A 14,231-nucleotide genomic window follows, 5' to 3' on the forward strand; every position below is an offset into this window, starting at 1 on the left:
ATTAAATATGATAAGATGTCAGCATCTTCACCATACCTGCATCTTTATTATTTATCACAAAATAAATCCTCACAATAGGCAAAGTATAAACACACACACAAACAATCAGAAAACATGTTGAGGAGGAATGTTGATATAAACTCTGCTTCGTTGAGGTGTGGGGAATTGTTAGATGATTGTCTTGTAGTGTTTCTGAGGCTGTAAGCCTGCCATTACGAATCAAATATATTTTTTCATTGTTTCCATCAGAATGAATAGCATCCTTGTCCAGTGTCCATATTGTATCATATACCATTGAGCCAATCATCCACTGCCTTCTCATTAGCCAACATATCTCTTTGCCAGTCCACGTGCCATCTTAGGTTGGCGATGACTTTGCTGTAATACCCGCCCAAACCCTTCCGCCAAGAGATAAACTGTTGTTTGTTGTACAGTTGCACGGCCTGAGACACTTTCGGATATGCCACAATACTACGTAACTGCTCCTCCATGTATGCCCCGACCTTTGGGAATTTGGTCACCACATTGTGAAGTTCTTCCTTGTCGAGTGTCAGGTCTGCAAGAGAGGATGGAGGTGAAGGTGAAACAGCCACAGGTATATGACTCCATACTAATGTTATAACATTTGGTTTGATTTTTTCATAGGTGAGTGATTACCTAACATCACTAAATACTAGTCATATTTTATTACCAGCATATAAGGTGCTCTTCTCAGTATAACAATGAAAATATAAATGTTCAAGAATGTAGCAAATCCAATATTTTTTAATATTAGAGAGAGAGAGAGAGAGAGAGAGAGAGAGAGAGAGAGAGAGAGAGAGAGAGAAAAAAAGAAAGAAAGAAAGAAAGAAAGAAAGAAAGAAAGAAAGAAAGAGAGAGAGAGAGAGAGAGAGAGAGAGAGAGAGAGAGAGAGAGAGAGAGAGAGAGAGAGAGAGAGAGAGAGAGAGAGAGAGAGAGAGAGAGAGAGAGAGAGAGAGAGAGAGAGAGAGAGAGAGAGAGAGAGAGAGAGAGAGGACTTCCGCTCATTCTGCAAATTAACAAAAAGTAAACACCAGTAGAGGAAACACAGTGATGCTGCTGCTCTCTCCTCCTCCTGCTAACTCAGGATACCCAGAAGGCCAGAAAGAAAGTGTGCTGGTAATATCTACTCACTGTGTCATTATATTTAGCAGGTTAACAATCGAGAGAGCGAGAGAGAGCGAGAGAAAGAAAGAAAGAAAGAAAGAAAGAAAGAAAGAAAGAAAGAAAGAAAGAAAGAAAGAGAGAGAGACCATCATTTCAGGGGACTGACCAAAGAGCTGTGGGGGGATACTCTGACCATCTGCGTAGGCAATGTACTTCCACCGGCCCTTCCTCAGCATGTAGGTGGAGGCGTTGGCATTACATCCATGGTACTCGCTCAGAGCCCAGCCCGGATGGGTCTCAGCTGGACTGGCGCCAGGCCAGGAGAGCAGAGGGAGGAGAGAGTGTCCACTCAGGGAGCCCGGTGCCGGGATGCCTGCAAGCGCTGCAGAATCAAGAGAGGTGTTGCGCTTTCAAATCAATACACTTTTTATTCATTTTATTGTCTGGAAACGGGAACAACCATCAGTCAAAAATATAATGTTTTAGTGGGATGTGTCAATCAATCCCAACGTGTTGTTTGGACGCTCCCTGCTTCTCTTACCCATGACGGTGGGGTAGAGGTCGACCAGGGACACCGTCTGGGTGGACTGCAGACCGGAAGCCAGTCCGGGGCCCGCGATGAGCAGCGGGACGTGGGCACTGCCCTCAAACATGGACATCTTGTAGTACTGCCGGTGCTCCATGGCCAGGTCTCCGTGGTCGGCGGTGAACATCACTACGGTGTTGTCCAGCAGCCCAGCGGACCGCAGGGCCCCCAGAACCTGGCCTGGGGCCGGTAGAATAAGAGACAGTCCACACAAATTGTGGACAGAGCACAAAACGTCAAATAAGTCCTAAAGATGCTTTCAAGTAATAATGCTGTAAATGTAACAGGCTCATGAATAAAAATGCTTAACCTCTGTTCGTTTGTTAAAAACATATGATAAGTAGCAGATTTAACCAGCGGGTGCCATTACTGTGCTCACCAAGCATGGCATCGGCCTCAGCACACATAGCGTAGTAGAAGGCCCGGATGTTCCTGATCTCCTCCTGGGTGAACTCTCCGCTGCAGTTCTTGGTGAAGGTGGAGTAGTAATCCACTGGGTGCATGGCTGACATGGGCAGCCATTTGGGAACAGAGATGAGTTCCAAGGATACCTTTGGGGTCGTAGGTATGCGTGTGCGTGTGCGCGTGTGTGTGCGCGTGTGTGTGTGTGTGTGTGTGTGTGTGTGTGTGTGTGTGTGCATGGAAAAGCGAGGGGTTAATGTTGGTTTGTTTGTTTTCTCTCTCAACAACAGCTGAAAAGTGATCCAGAACACAGACACATTGTCCTCTAAGGCAGAGCCCACAGAGAGAGCCGAGAGCTCCCGTACCTTTTTGAGCCAGTATGGGGAAGTGAGGAAAGTGGATCCCCCTCCCGTGGGCCCTAGGGAGTCGGTCTTGTACGCGTGGGGGAGGTTGAGGCCGAGGTAGAGGGCGAACGGCTGGTGTAACCGCCCAGCCGTGTCCCGTAGCCACTGGGTGGCCCTGTCCGTGGTCTCCCAGTCCTTGGTCATGATCCGGACTGTGGACGCGTTCCCGACCAGTTGGGTCACAGGGCGGCCCTCCTGCCTCAGCAGGAACTTCACACCGCGGGTCCAGGCCTCAACGCGATTACTGGGTTGCAGTTGAACAGAGAAAAAAAAACACCACACAATGAATGAGAATTCCTCACTTAGAAACATGTAATGACTTGTATACACACAGGCACACCCATACACAAAAACACTTGTGTATGTCACACTTTATTATTATTTAATTAAATGTCCTTTTCTTGCTATATCCGTTTGAATTCGTACAACCTTGTTGGCTTGTGTCCTGATGAGCCATCAAACCTTTCCCCTACCTGAGTGAGTGGCTCCCTGAGATGTAGTCCAGCTTCCCAAACATGTTCGTCTGATAGCCACTCTTCTCTAGCGAGTCCATCCACGTTGTAGCGTTACCGTCAAGGCACTTATTGTTGTTCCAAGACTGGGTAAGGTGAGCAAATTGGCCACTCCACATAGCTTGACAATGGGGTAAATATCATTTAAATATAAGTTTAGGGGTTGTACAATGGCCCCCAGTAACGTGTACGGCTGTACGCATAATAATGGCAATAACAAATCCCCAATGATGCATGAATAATTGTTTTGTTGTTACTGTACATACCATGCATTTATATTCACGTCTATTACAAACCAATTACCTGCAGATGTGGAATTAATTAATTCAAGTTATGAGAATTCTTACATGCTCTTGAAGGGCAGCATATTGGAGAATTTGTGTAGGCATCTAGAAAGGTGGTTCCCAGTTCTCTAAGGTAGTTTATATATGGAAGTTGCACTACTCTTCTACCAGGATCAAAGGTTAGTCGTCCGTCCTTTATTTTGAAAAATAGAGGAGAGGGAAGGGGGTCTTACAAACGATATTTACACTTTTCCAATCGAACGAAACAAGTATAACTTACTTGTTGCGCATAATATATAACATACTGTGTTAATGAGAATGGGAAAGAGACACTCACGAAAGCATCAGCCATCACCATGACTATGTTGGGTCGGGTACGGTTGTGGAAAAGACATTGCACAAAACTTTGACACAGTACAATCCACACAACGAGGTGAAGCATCCTTAAATGTTGCTGCTGTGACGGTTCACCATGGAGCTATAAAGAAAGATCCTGTGTTCACACAGGATCCATAGGAGTGAGAGTCGACTCCTGATTCCATCACGTCCGTTCTGAGCGTCGATTCTCCAAATAATTGGACTTCGAGTCGACTTCACGCACAGGCTCGACTCCAAACGGTGGAATTGAATAAAGCTATTTAATTTTGTAAGTTATGTCGTTTTATTTTATTTTAAATCCTATCTGCACCAATGTGTGTTTGATTCCTTTAGTCTGATCCTTTTCACAGGGGAGGAGGAATCAAATACGAAAAATAAACTTGAACTAATAATAATGGCGTCTCTATACAGATACTTAAATATCACTAAAACAATTTCAAACCGTGCTTTTAATGAAATATGTTTGTATGGGCTTTGTGTACATATTTTTGGATTGAATTAGAAAGTCAGGCGCGTCTTTTCATGTATTTTAGGTTTGTGTAATGGATTCCCATAGCCTTTAGGTGGCAGCATTTTACCATGAAATGAAGATTATTCGGCCTCTCAAATGCCCCACTGTGCAATCCAGGTGGGATTCCTTGTCGAGAGATTCTGTTTAACCACCTGTAACTTTATGATGTTCCCTAAAGGTTCTCCCAAGGAACATTTTCAATTACTGTACTATAGCACCATTGTTCGCATACCAGTTGAGTTGTGATTCTTAGTGATCCAAGCATGAAACGCATCAAGATAGGTTAATATTATAGAATATGTGGAATATTATGTAATGTCATTACATTTAAACCCTATACAAACACATATTAGATAATAAATACCCAACCCTGACCGGCACAACCAAAACCAGTGATGTTCTGCTATTAATTAAATTAAATTAAATTAAAATATGTCTATTCAACAGGTCATACCTGTTTCTAAGCACTGGTTCGGTTCCTATCCGCCAGGTGGCGTTTGTTTGTATTCTGCGTGCATCAGCGTTCATACCCCAACCCCCAGCCTGTTTGTCTGTACAGCCCTTACTATATAGACAAACGTCAAGGACCATTTTATTAGCACTACAAAGGCGCTATGTTTTGCCTATTTTGGCCACATCTTATATTTTACGCACACCAAATATAGTCTCCATCGGGACACATTGTTCTGCACCGAGGAAACATTGTTTTCAGCATAGTACGAAATCTCCAATTTCCACGAGAATCTACAATTGGTGCAACGACGTGTTGTAAACCTGGAACTGAGACCACACATGCGGATTGAGTTATAAATGCTGAATCAAACACCAGGCTCGCAATGGCACCTATACAAACGCAATACAGGCCTTGTACGGTTAAGGCGATTCTGCTTCATTTGAGAATTAGGCCTACATTTGAGAATCACATTTGAAACTACCAAATAAACACGTTTCCTTAAAATATAAATTGTGTATTTGTTCATCATTGAACCTTTTCCTTGAATGTCTGTCAAACTGTTCCCAAAAGTTGTCATCTGGCTCCACTCCACCTTCCTCTCTCCCTTGTCCTCAAAGACGGAAGGTGGGGGCAGTGGAGTCGTGCGCATGCTCAGTAGGTTGTTTTTCACCAAAGCGACGCTTAAAGTGCGCTGCGCGAAGCGAGCTCCTCGTCTTTGACTGGAGACCAACGCGCGAGAGGCGGACGGTAACAGCATCCACTGCTGTTATTCCAGCCATCACACCTCAATGAACTGTTCGCAGAGAAAGCACTGATCTGTCTGTGCCTACTGCTTTTTTTTTGGCAGGGCAGAAGATACTGATCAGTGTCTTGACGACTACACCTTTTTTTTAAATGAGATTATTTTTTTCCTAGTATTTTTTATTTTATTTCTAGGGTCTCCCCCCCTAGCCCTTGCTTTCCACCATGGTGCTCGGCAAGGTGAAGAGCTTCACCATAAGCTACGACTGTCTGAACGACAGCAACGTGCCCGTGTTCTCCAGCGGGGACTCGGTCTCAGGGAGGGTGATCATTGAAGTCACCGGAGAGATTCGTGTCAAATCCCTGAAGATCCACGCAAAGGGATTCGCCAAAGTTCGTTGGACTGAGTCGAGAAACGCTGGATCCAACACTGCCTACACGCAGAATTACACGGAAGAAGTGGAATATTTGAGCCACAAAGACATACTCATTGGACACGAGAGAGGTAAGAGATAACGAGTGTATTTGAGGAAACTTGGGACTGTGACTATCGTGCTCATTGTACTTGTGGGTCAGGTTAATCTAGAATGGGAATTGCCCTGGAAATAAATATAATCTGCACATAAAGAATAGAGACCATCCAAGATATGGATATATATATATCGAATCATGTATGACTGTGTTTTAGATTGGCTGCTGCTGTTCAAAAGCACACGTTGTTTGTCCCAATTTGAGCCAGCCGAATGAATGACAGTCATGGAGGCATCACCTTGTTTTTTGGTGAAAGAAACCTTTGTGTCATCGTTGGAAATGAGTACTCAAAGCACCACACGTTTGGCCAGTAAACGGTGAGGGGATAGTTTGGTAGTTTGTTGCGTAAAGGTGTCGCATTAGGTGGTTTCTTTGTACATTTTCTTAAGTTTCCACCCATTGTTCAAAGCGGTTCAATCCTGTTCACAAACTGGATGGGTAGGGGGGTGAAGGGACTGGTCTAGCCGCGCGCTGATTGGCTCAGGTGCTCGTGTGTCGCTGATGACATCATGGCTTTGCAGAAAGTGACAGAAGGAGCTGCAACTTTGCAAGCCTCTGCAACATCAATATTGAAAACACCATATTAGGGCACAGAATTACAATTCTGCACATTGGTTTGAAATGCAGACGTTTTAAAAGCTACGGCTGGTCAACCAAACTAATGACTTCAAAAATTATGCATTTGTAAAATTGCAAATGTTTGCCTGCAGCTCTTGCGTGCATCATTCGGTTATAGCCCCATAGTTCAGATCTAGATAATGCTGTCCTATCAAACGTAGTTGTGCAAATGTGAAGTGATCTCAAGCTATGGAGAGCTTATTAGTCCGTTTCTGCTATCGATGCTCGTTGTAGACTACTGCAATATTTTATATCGTAGGCCTTTATATAGGCCTATGCGTTTATAAATGCATTGTGCCATTATTTACGTGGCTCTCATTTATTTTCTAGGGGTCTAAAAATCCCCGAATTCATCGTGTGCATAGTATCAATGAATAGGCAAATTGTCCCTGATCTCTTTTGCACTGCACGAATCCGGCCTGTAGGGTGCCGTTCCTGGCAGTGAGTCGTCTAGGCTGTGAGCCAGTGACTGCATGCCGCACAATGAATGCGTAATGAGGGAGACCGGCTTGGGGAAGCTGCTTGCACCGGTTTAGGCCGGTCTCCTCCTGCTGAAGTCTGCCGTTTGAGTGACAGCTCGGGAGTTGTTTACCACACGACTGTGCGGCTGCTGAAGGCGGTGCGGGAGGGGAGGGAGAGGGGGAGTGCTGAGCTGGCAGAAGCACACCCGCCTGCCGATATTATCTTGATTTTAAATGAATATATTTTTATGTGACGCGATTTGAAACCACGCCAGCTCAAGATAAACCAGCCGTTTCTAACCAAAGGCATTTGAATACAATTCGATGACCTTAAAAGGTGCAAAAGAGATGGACTATTGGAGATGATGGGATATAATTGTTTGTTACCTTATGTTAGCCTATTTAGTGAATTATTTCATATAGTCCGTAATAGTTATATTTTGTGCGATTTTTGATCTTTGTTTGCATAACACAGAACGAGCAATTGAAATATACCTTTTGAATGCTTGCTATATTTAGGGGATGATGATGATGATTCTGTGCCACCTGTCATTTTACTGCAATCGATATGTTACCAGAACTATTAAAAGGCCAATTTACAGTGCGTTTTTATTTTTCTCTTTGTCTCCCCTGCCCTGTGTTTTGATATTACTTGCAGGCACCACCGTATACGAGCATATATCCCAGGTACAGTATACATGTGTTTGGAACATTTTCCTCCTTTTCTTTCAGACGACGACAACTCAGAAGAAGCTCTCACCACTATTCATTCAGGGAGACATGAGTATGCATTCAGCCTCGAGCTTCCAACAACGTGAGTCTCCCCTTCATGGCCTCGGGCAATCATCTATTCATATCCTAGATATTAATTTTAGTACTCAAGCATTTATACAGACATTCTCAAAGTAGATACCTATATGTGTTTTAAGTGCTATGAAATGCATTGCATTTCAAGGGTTGTGTTTTTCTGGAGTCTGTTGGGCTGGAGATGACACTCTCCCTGTGGCCCTTCTCTGTCCCCCAGACCTCTGGCTACCTCTTTCGAAGGCAAGCATGGCAGTGTGCGCTACTGGGTGAAGGCCGAGCTGCACAGGCCGTGGCTCCTGCCCATGAAGACAAAGAAGGAGTTCACGGTCTTTGAACACATCGACATCAACACTCCATTACTGCTGGTAAGCCTATGGGGGGGACAGTCACCTCTTTACCCAGCCTGGTTCTTCAGTGTTGCTTATCAAGGTCTTAGCGTTCACTATTGAATGGGATCACTTCAGGCAGGCCCACTTAAACCGCGGAGCGTTACGAGACACCAGAGACAAGGCCAACAGTTTTTGCTATTGCATAATAGGAATTCAACAGTTTTTATTATTGCATAAAGGCTGAAGCCTTAATGCAGTTACTCTTATAACACAATGGCGATAATGTGAGTAACCGATGACAATGGAGCTGGATGGATGTGGGTCTAGAAAGGGGAAGTGAGTGACAGAGTTTGATACCACACGTCAGCCACAGTGTTTCTACACAAAGCGTGACACTGTGTGTTCCTCTGGGCCTCCACAGAAGGAAGGGAAAAAAGGGAAAGCTGGCTCTTGCCAAACCCAACCGATCAACACCAGGGAAAGGTGACCGCGACAGAGCTCGGAGCTAGTCTGGTTCAGGCTGGTCACCGTGCTCCCTTAATGAAGTTAGAGACCCATTGATTACCCCACGAGATAAAGGAGGTACCCCCGACATTGTCTTTCTTTTTGTTGTTTGCTAATCTTTCTTCTTCTGTTGTTTTTCTCCCCCTCAGTCACCCCAGGCCGGCACCAAAGACAAGACGCTTTGCTGCTGGTTCTGCACCTCAGGTCCTATCTCCCTAAGTGCCAAAATAGAGCGGAAGGGGTATACCCCAGGTGAGCAGCCGATCACCTTGACCATCCTGGATTGATTAGTCATGAATTACTGTATTGACCTGTTATAACCGGGGCAACCATTAAAACTAGTACCAGACTGAGTTAATTATTCAAGCATGGCTTCCTTCACTTGTTTGTTTTCTAAACATACATTTCTCTCCTCCCCCCCCCCCCCTGCCACACAGGCGAGTCTATCCAGATCTTCGCCGAGATCGAGAACTGCTCATCCCGCATGGTGGTGCCAAAGGCGGCCATTTACCAGACCCAGACCTTCTACGCCAAAGGGAAGATGAAGGAGGTCAAGCAGCTGGTGGCCAACCTGCGGGGCGAGTCCCTGTCCTCCGGCAAGACGGAGACCTGGAGCGGCAAGATGCTGAAGATCCCCCCCGTGTCCCCCTCCATCCTGGACTGCAACATCATCAGGGTGGAGTACTCCCTCATGGTGAGCACCACCACTAGGGCTGGGTAAAAATATCGATTTGTCAATGCACTGCAATTTATTTGTTCTCGATTCAATTTCAATTCAGAACTTTTTTTGAAATCGATTATTTCCAAAAAAAAGAAAAAAAGAAAAAAACAAAGCATACTCAGTCATTGCAATCTAGAAGCGTGTATGCCTAAATGTTATCGATTTTGATACATAAATCATCCCACTCAGTACCAGAAAGTCCACTTTGGTAGATTCATCTGTATCAATGTTTCCATATTAAGAGGTGACGCATTGTTACCTGTGACTAGTTTGCCAGTTACTAGTGTACTGTAAAACGTGGCAATAGATCTACATGTTACTCTTGGAGAAGTACCCTTTAAATGACCCGGCTCAGACCCCGGCTGGCTAAACACTCGCTGACACCGTACCAGGTAGTCTTTCCACACACACGGCTAAGGGGATTACCCAGGGAGATCTGAGGGAACACCTGCCCTACCTAGCGCTTTACCTCGTCACACTGGACAGCCTTAGCTCGCTCTCCAAGGTTAGCATTTGCATAAGCGTCATATACAAAACTCGTCATACGATTGACCGGCACGCAGCAGTCACACCACTCTCGCACAACCGGTTTAGGCCGCTTGGGAGAACCACATGTTTCGGTGCCTCCACCCGTGTCACACTGTCCAAGTCTCAACGGGTTTTATCCTTCAAAGGTTTGCCGTAGCTTAGCCTAACAACGTTTTTCTTTCTTCTTCTGTGTCGGTGCTCAGGTCTACGTGGACATCCCCGGGGCCATCAACCTGTCCCTCAACCTGCCCCTGGTCATCGGCACCATCCCCCTTCACCCCTTCGGCTCCCGGACCTCCAGCGTGAGCAGCCAGTGCAGCATGACCATGAGCTGGCTGGGCATGGCCCTGCCCGAGAGACCGGAAGGTACGTTCACAGCACACCACGCGCCGCCCGCTCCTCACCCACTGTACCACCTGAGAAACACGAGAGAAACACGCAATTCATGTATTCATAAAACACAAATAATGTAACAGAAGCTCGGAAATGGGGGAGATATTACTCTTACAATTGTACTTGTTGTATGTCGCTTTGGATAAAGCGTCTTCTAAATGCCCTGAATGGAATTGTAAATGTGGGGAAGTGCAGGTTACAGTTTTACCGGTGCTTGTCTCTGGTAGCTAGACCTAACCCCAGTTCTCTCTCTCTCTGTCTCTGTCTCTGTCTCTGTCTCTCTCTCTCTCTCTCTCTCTCTCTCTCTCACTCAGCTCCCCCAAGCTATGCAGAGATTGTGACTGATGAGCAGCGTCAGAGCAGACTGGACGTGGCACCGGCCCGTGAGGAGCTGGACGGGCCCCTCTTTGCCTACATCCACGAGTTCCGCTTCCAGCCGCCTCCCCTCTACTCCGAGGTAGGCCCAATGCCATCACCTATATAGAAATAGATATCACCCATGTTGGGCTAATGGGCCATTCTGCTTATAAATAATCTATCAAAGGTAATACATATCTTTGTGGGACTGTGTATCTTATAATTCATATGCTAAAGTAATCCATGTATTTGTGGGACTGTATCTTATTGTGTTCCCTGTGATTTCCTGACAGATCGATCCTAACCCCGACCAGGCCAGCTGCCCGGAGGTGCGCAGGCTGGACGCGTGTCCGTCTCGCTGAGGGAAACCCACACGTTCTAAACCCGAAGAATTCGGGGGAACTCCAGAAAAAATATCTCCCTCCAAAGGTCTCCTCTGCTTTGTCCATTTCTTTTCCCCGGCGACGGTGTCCATCGCACTCGGTCGTCGAGGGGGAAAAAAACACAAAGTAAACCGACCAACCAACACACAGACTTGGATGAAACGACCATTATCTGTTGGCTTGGACTCACATCTCTCCTGTCCTCCTCAACGAGAAGGAACAGGACGTCATTGGTTAGGGGTATCCCTTCCTTCCCGTGTCCGCCCGTTCTCAGGAAGGCACCGGGAGGAAACATTCAACCCCCGACGCATAAAGGCCCCCAGCGAGCGGAGGCCGCCCCCTGGTGGTGGAGATGATGCCCAGAAAGGGGGATTAGGATGATGATGAAGAGGAGGACTTACCAGGGCTCCATCTGGCCCGACCCGTCCTCATCCCTGTTGGTTCTTAGACCCATGGCACATAAGGACACGGCTCAGAGCTGTACTAATGGTGTTCCGAAAACCTCGACAGAGGATGTGGGTGGGGTCGGAGCTGGAGAGGGGATGGCGCGCACAACCGCGGTTGTGCGAGCGCGAGTGCAAGTGTTCTGCGGTGTCGCTATCACGGCGGAGCAAAGACATGACTTCCTCGATCTGCCTCGTTTGGGATTTTTGTTTTGCACATTTAATTTGCTTGAGTTGTGTTGCTCCATCTGATGATGATAGAAAAAAAATACGAAAAATCACTAATAGTTTGGTCACAGCGTTTTTTTTGTTTTTGTTTCACTGGACTGAAAACGAAAATGCAGGTTTGACTCCTCGTACTCTTCTGTTTCGCACAATGTCGAGCGACCCAGAGAACGTGACTGATTTGAAAAAAAAAATGACAATGCACTGAAAGAGGTCAAGCTGTTTGAAGATATTACTCTTTTGTTTTCCTTAACAACTTTGAAACTAACTTAACCGGACTGCAGAAAACAATACCTGCACCTGTAACTCTTTAAGTTGTGTCCCTCTGGGCATCGATCCAAGCGTCGCTCAACCCCTTATTGCGTTTAGTCGGCTGTCTGTCCGTCTTTCTTTGTGTTTGGCTCGACACAGAACGCCTTCCAGCCTATTTTGATTTTGTTTCCTTTGCTTTGTGTCACCGTTACCCTGGATTTGAACTAGAGAGGTGCAGACGGGAGGTTGACACTCGCTAAATGCTACCCGTACGGCTCGCATTCCCCTGGTGCTCCGAATGGCCCGTAGCCTTCTCTACTCCAGATCTCAGGGAAACCCTGTTGTGCATTACTGCCTCTATAAAGCACTGTCTCAGGTGGTCTTCTCACTCGCCAAAATGTAATGTAAAAAAAAAGGAGAAGGAAAAAAGCTGTTTTTCTTTAAAATAGCAAAGTCAACATTTTTTATTAAGTAAAACTACCAAAACAAGAGAGAAGAGACATACAGTGAAGCAATGCAGCTTTCCGGCAAACTACATTCCCTTTTTGTCCTGCTGCACATGCTCAGTTCATCCTATCTGTCGATTTTACCAGACCCGTGAAGCCAGAATGCTTTAAAAGTTACAAAAATAAAATAAATTTCAAAAGATATTGCAGGAAAAACGTTTTTCCTGCTGTGTTAAAATACGCAGCTCCAGCTCAACATGATTGGCTGGGGCTGTTCCTAAACCTCAGCTCCAACTGGCCAGAACAAGTAGTGTTAGGTTGACATGAGTAATACATTGGTTTTTAAACTCGTTCAACAAAAACGGCCGGCTGGAGCGGAAGTTTAGAACCGGAGATTAGATACGTGTGACTTTATAACAAGAAGAAACTGCATTCAAAGGTGAAGGTCTGGATGAATTCAAATGGCAGTTACCCTGCTAAATCTAGTCCAGCAGTGTTAAGGACATTGGTCAAATTGTTATCTTTTACTCAATTTTCGTTTTTTGGTTTACATTTTAAACGCAGCGAATACAAGTATTGTATTTGTCAAGTTTTTAGCTCTTTTTTTTTTGTGTGAGTGTACGCGCTTGTCGAGATAAGGCCACCTGGAATCGAGCACCATTGACAGTTATCAACAAACTTCAGAGTTCTGAAGCAATCTTATCTTAGTGGCCTTGAGAAAAAAAGACCTGTAATAATTCTTTATTCTTCAGTGTCTGCATTTATTTCAGCCTAGCTCTCGTTCCTCTCTTCTAATTGGTTTGTCTGAATGTCGACACTTTTCCATGTTTATTCAAAGGGACAAAAAGGGAAAGACAACAAAAGTGGAGTGTTCTACAAATGTTCCCCAGACAGGCTTCCTCGATTTAATGTCTGTGGTTGTTTTTTTCTTTTTCCTAAGCTTAAATCGGGCAAGTTTTTCCATGTGTTTTACGGGCATTGATATAGTTAGCTTCACCGTACGACTACATACAACATAGTTGGTATCTGGCTAGCCTCTCTGGGTATCTCTGGGTAGAGGGGGACCGTGGCTGTTGACCAGCTTCCTTCCCCCCCTGCCAAGAAGCACTTCTTTCACATAGATTCATAGACGAAAACGCCAATTCCAAGACAATAGCATTTATGTAGTTGTATTTCTTTGTAATTCTTCGCTTGGACTTGATCTTAGGGAATGTGTATCAAGCTAACTATATTGAATAAGCTCACAGATTTGTTTCAGGTTGGTTCGATTCCATAGTCAGTTGGCCTGGGCCTTTTCATTTTTTACTAGTCCAGGGTCAGAACTAAGCTAAACTCCTGACTTGGAAAAGACAGGAACCGAAATGTTAGCAGATGAAAGGAATTGGGATAGGGGATCTGAAACATTTTAGAAACAAAGTGCAATATTAGTCTTTGAATTTCATTATTTTCCATTTTTATGTCCTGTTAATTTTTCTTTTTTGTCTAATAGTTTTGTTTCATGCGGATGTGTAGATATTCTATGAATATGTGTTCTGAATGATTTAACTCTTGTCTTGTTCTTCCATTTGAGTTGAATAAACTTTTGTTCCAAATTAATATAAAAAGCATTTGTTTCTTCTTTCATCCATGAAAAAATTCAAACATTTGAGGCAATTCCCGTCTCTTATGTCCAATCAACACAAAACATGAGAAACACAACAGATATGCTGGAAGCAGCCAGATACCATTTGTATTTTGGTCAAAGCAGCTCTACGTTTCTATTTTGATAACCAGAACAACAGTGCCCTAAAGGTTGAAGGAATAACTGCATATCTTTTCTCTGCAGATTATATGATC

General features: G+C 44.9%; 2 protein-coding genes across 3 annotated transcripts; one reads left to right on the forward strand and one right to left on the reverse strand.

Moving 5' to 3' along the window:
• Window position 1: 1 nt before the first annotated feature.
• Window positions 2-3,953, reverse strand: arsk (arylsulfatase family, member K). The gene is made up of 8 exons (XM_030357683.1): window positions 3,651-3,953; window positions 3,377-3,506; window positions 2,991-3,150; window positions 2,479-2,761; window positions 2,091-2,262; window positions 1,667-1,891; window positions 1,292-1,507; window positions 2-556 (listed from the first exon to the last, which is right to left on the reverse strand). The coding sequence occupies exons 1-8, from the start codon at window positions 3,753-3,755 to the stop codon at window positions 285-287; spliced, it is 1,563 nt and encodes a 520-aa protein (XP_030213543.1). The 5' UTR covers window positions 3,756-3,953; the 3' UTR covers window positions 2-284.
• A 1,401-nt stretch (window positions 3,954-5,354) lies between these two features.
• On the forward strand, window positions 5,355-13,999 carry arrdc3a (arrestin domain containing 3a). Of its 2 annotated transcripts, none has more exons than XM_030357684.1 (8): window positions 5,355-5,902; window positions 7,740-7,821; window positions 8,032-8,179; window positions 8,797-8,899; window positions 9,085-9,341; window positions 10,100-10,262; window positions 10,604-10,746; window positions 10,940-13,999. In XM_030357684.1, the coding sequence occupies exons 1-8, from the start codon at window positions 5,623-5,625 to the stop codon at window positions 11,006-11,008; spliced, it is 1,245 nt and encodes a 414-aa protein (XP_030213544.1). In that variant the 5' UTR covers window positions 5,355-5,622; the 3' UTR covers window positions 11,009-13,999. The 2 variants fall into 2 exon arrangements, with proteins under 2 accessions (XP_030213544.1, XP_030213545.1); XM_030357685.1 differs by having other exon boundaries at window positions 5,668-5,902; window positions 7,666-7,821.
• Window positions 14,000-14,231: the final 232 nt, after the last annotated feature.

The sequence above is a fragment of the Gadus morhua genome, chromosome 6 (assembly GCF_902167405.1).
Source record: "Gadus morhua chromosome 6, gadMor3.0, whole genome shotgun sequence".
NCBI classification, from domain to species: domain Eukaryota; kingdom Metazoa; phylum Chordata; class Actinopteri; order Gadiformes; family Gadidae; genus Gadus; species Gadus morhua.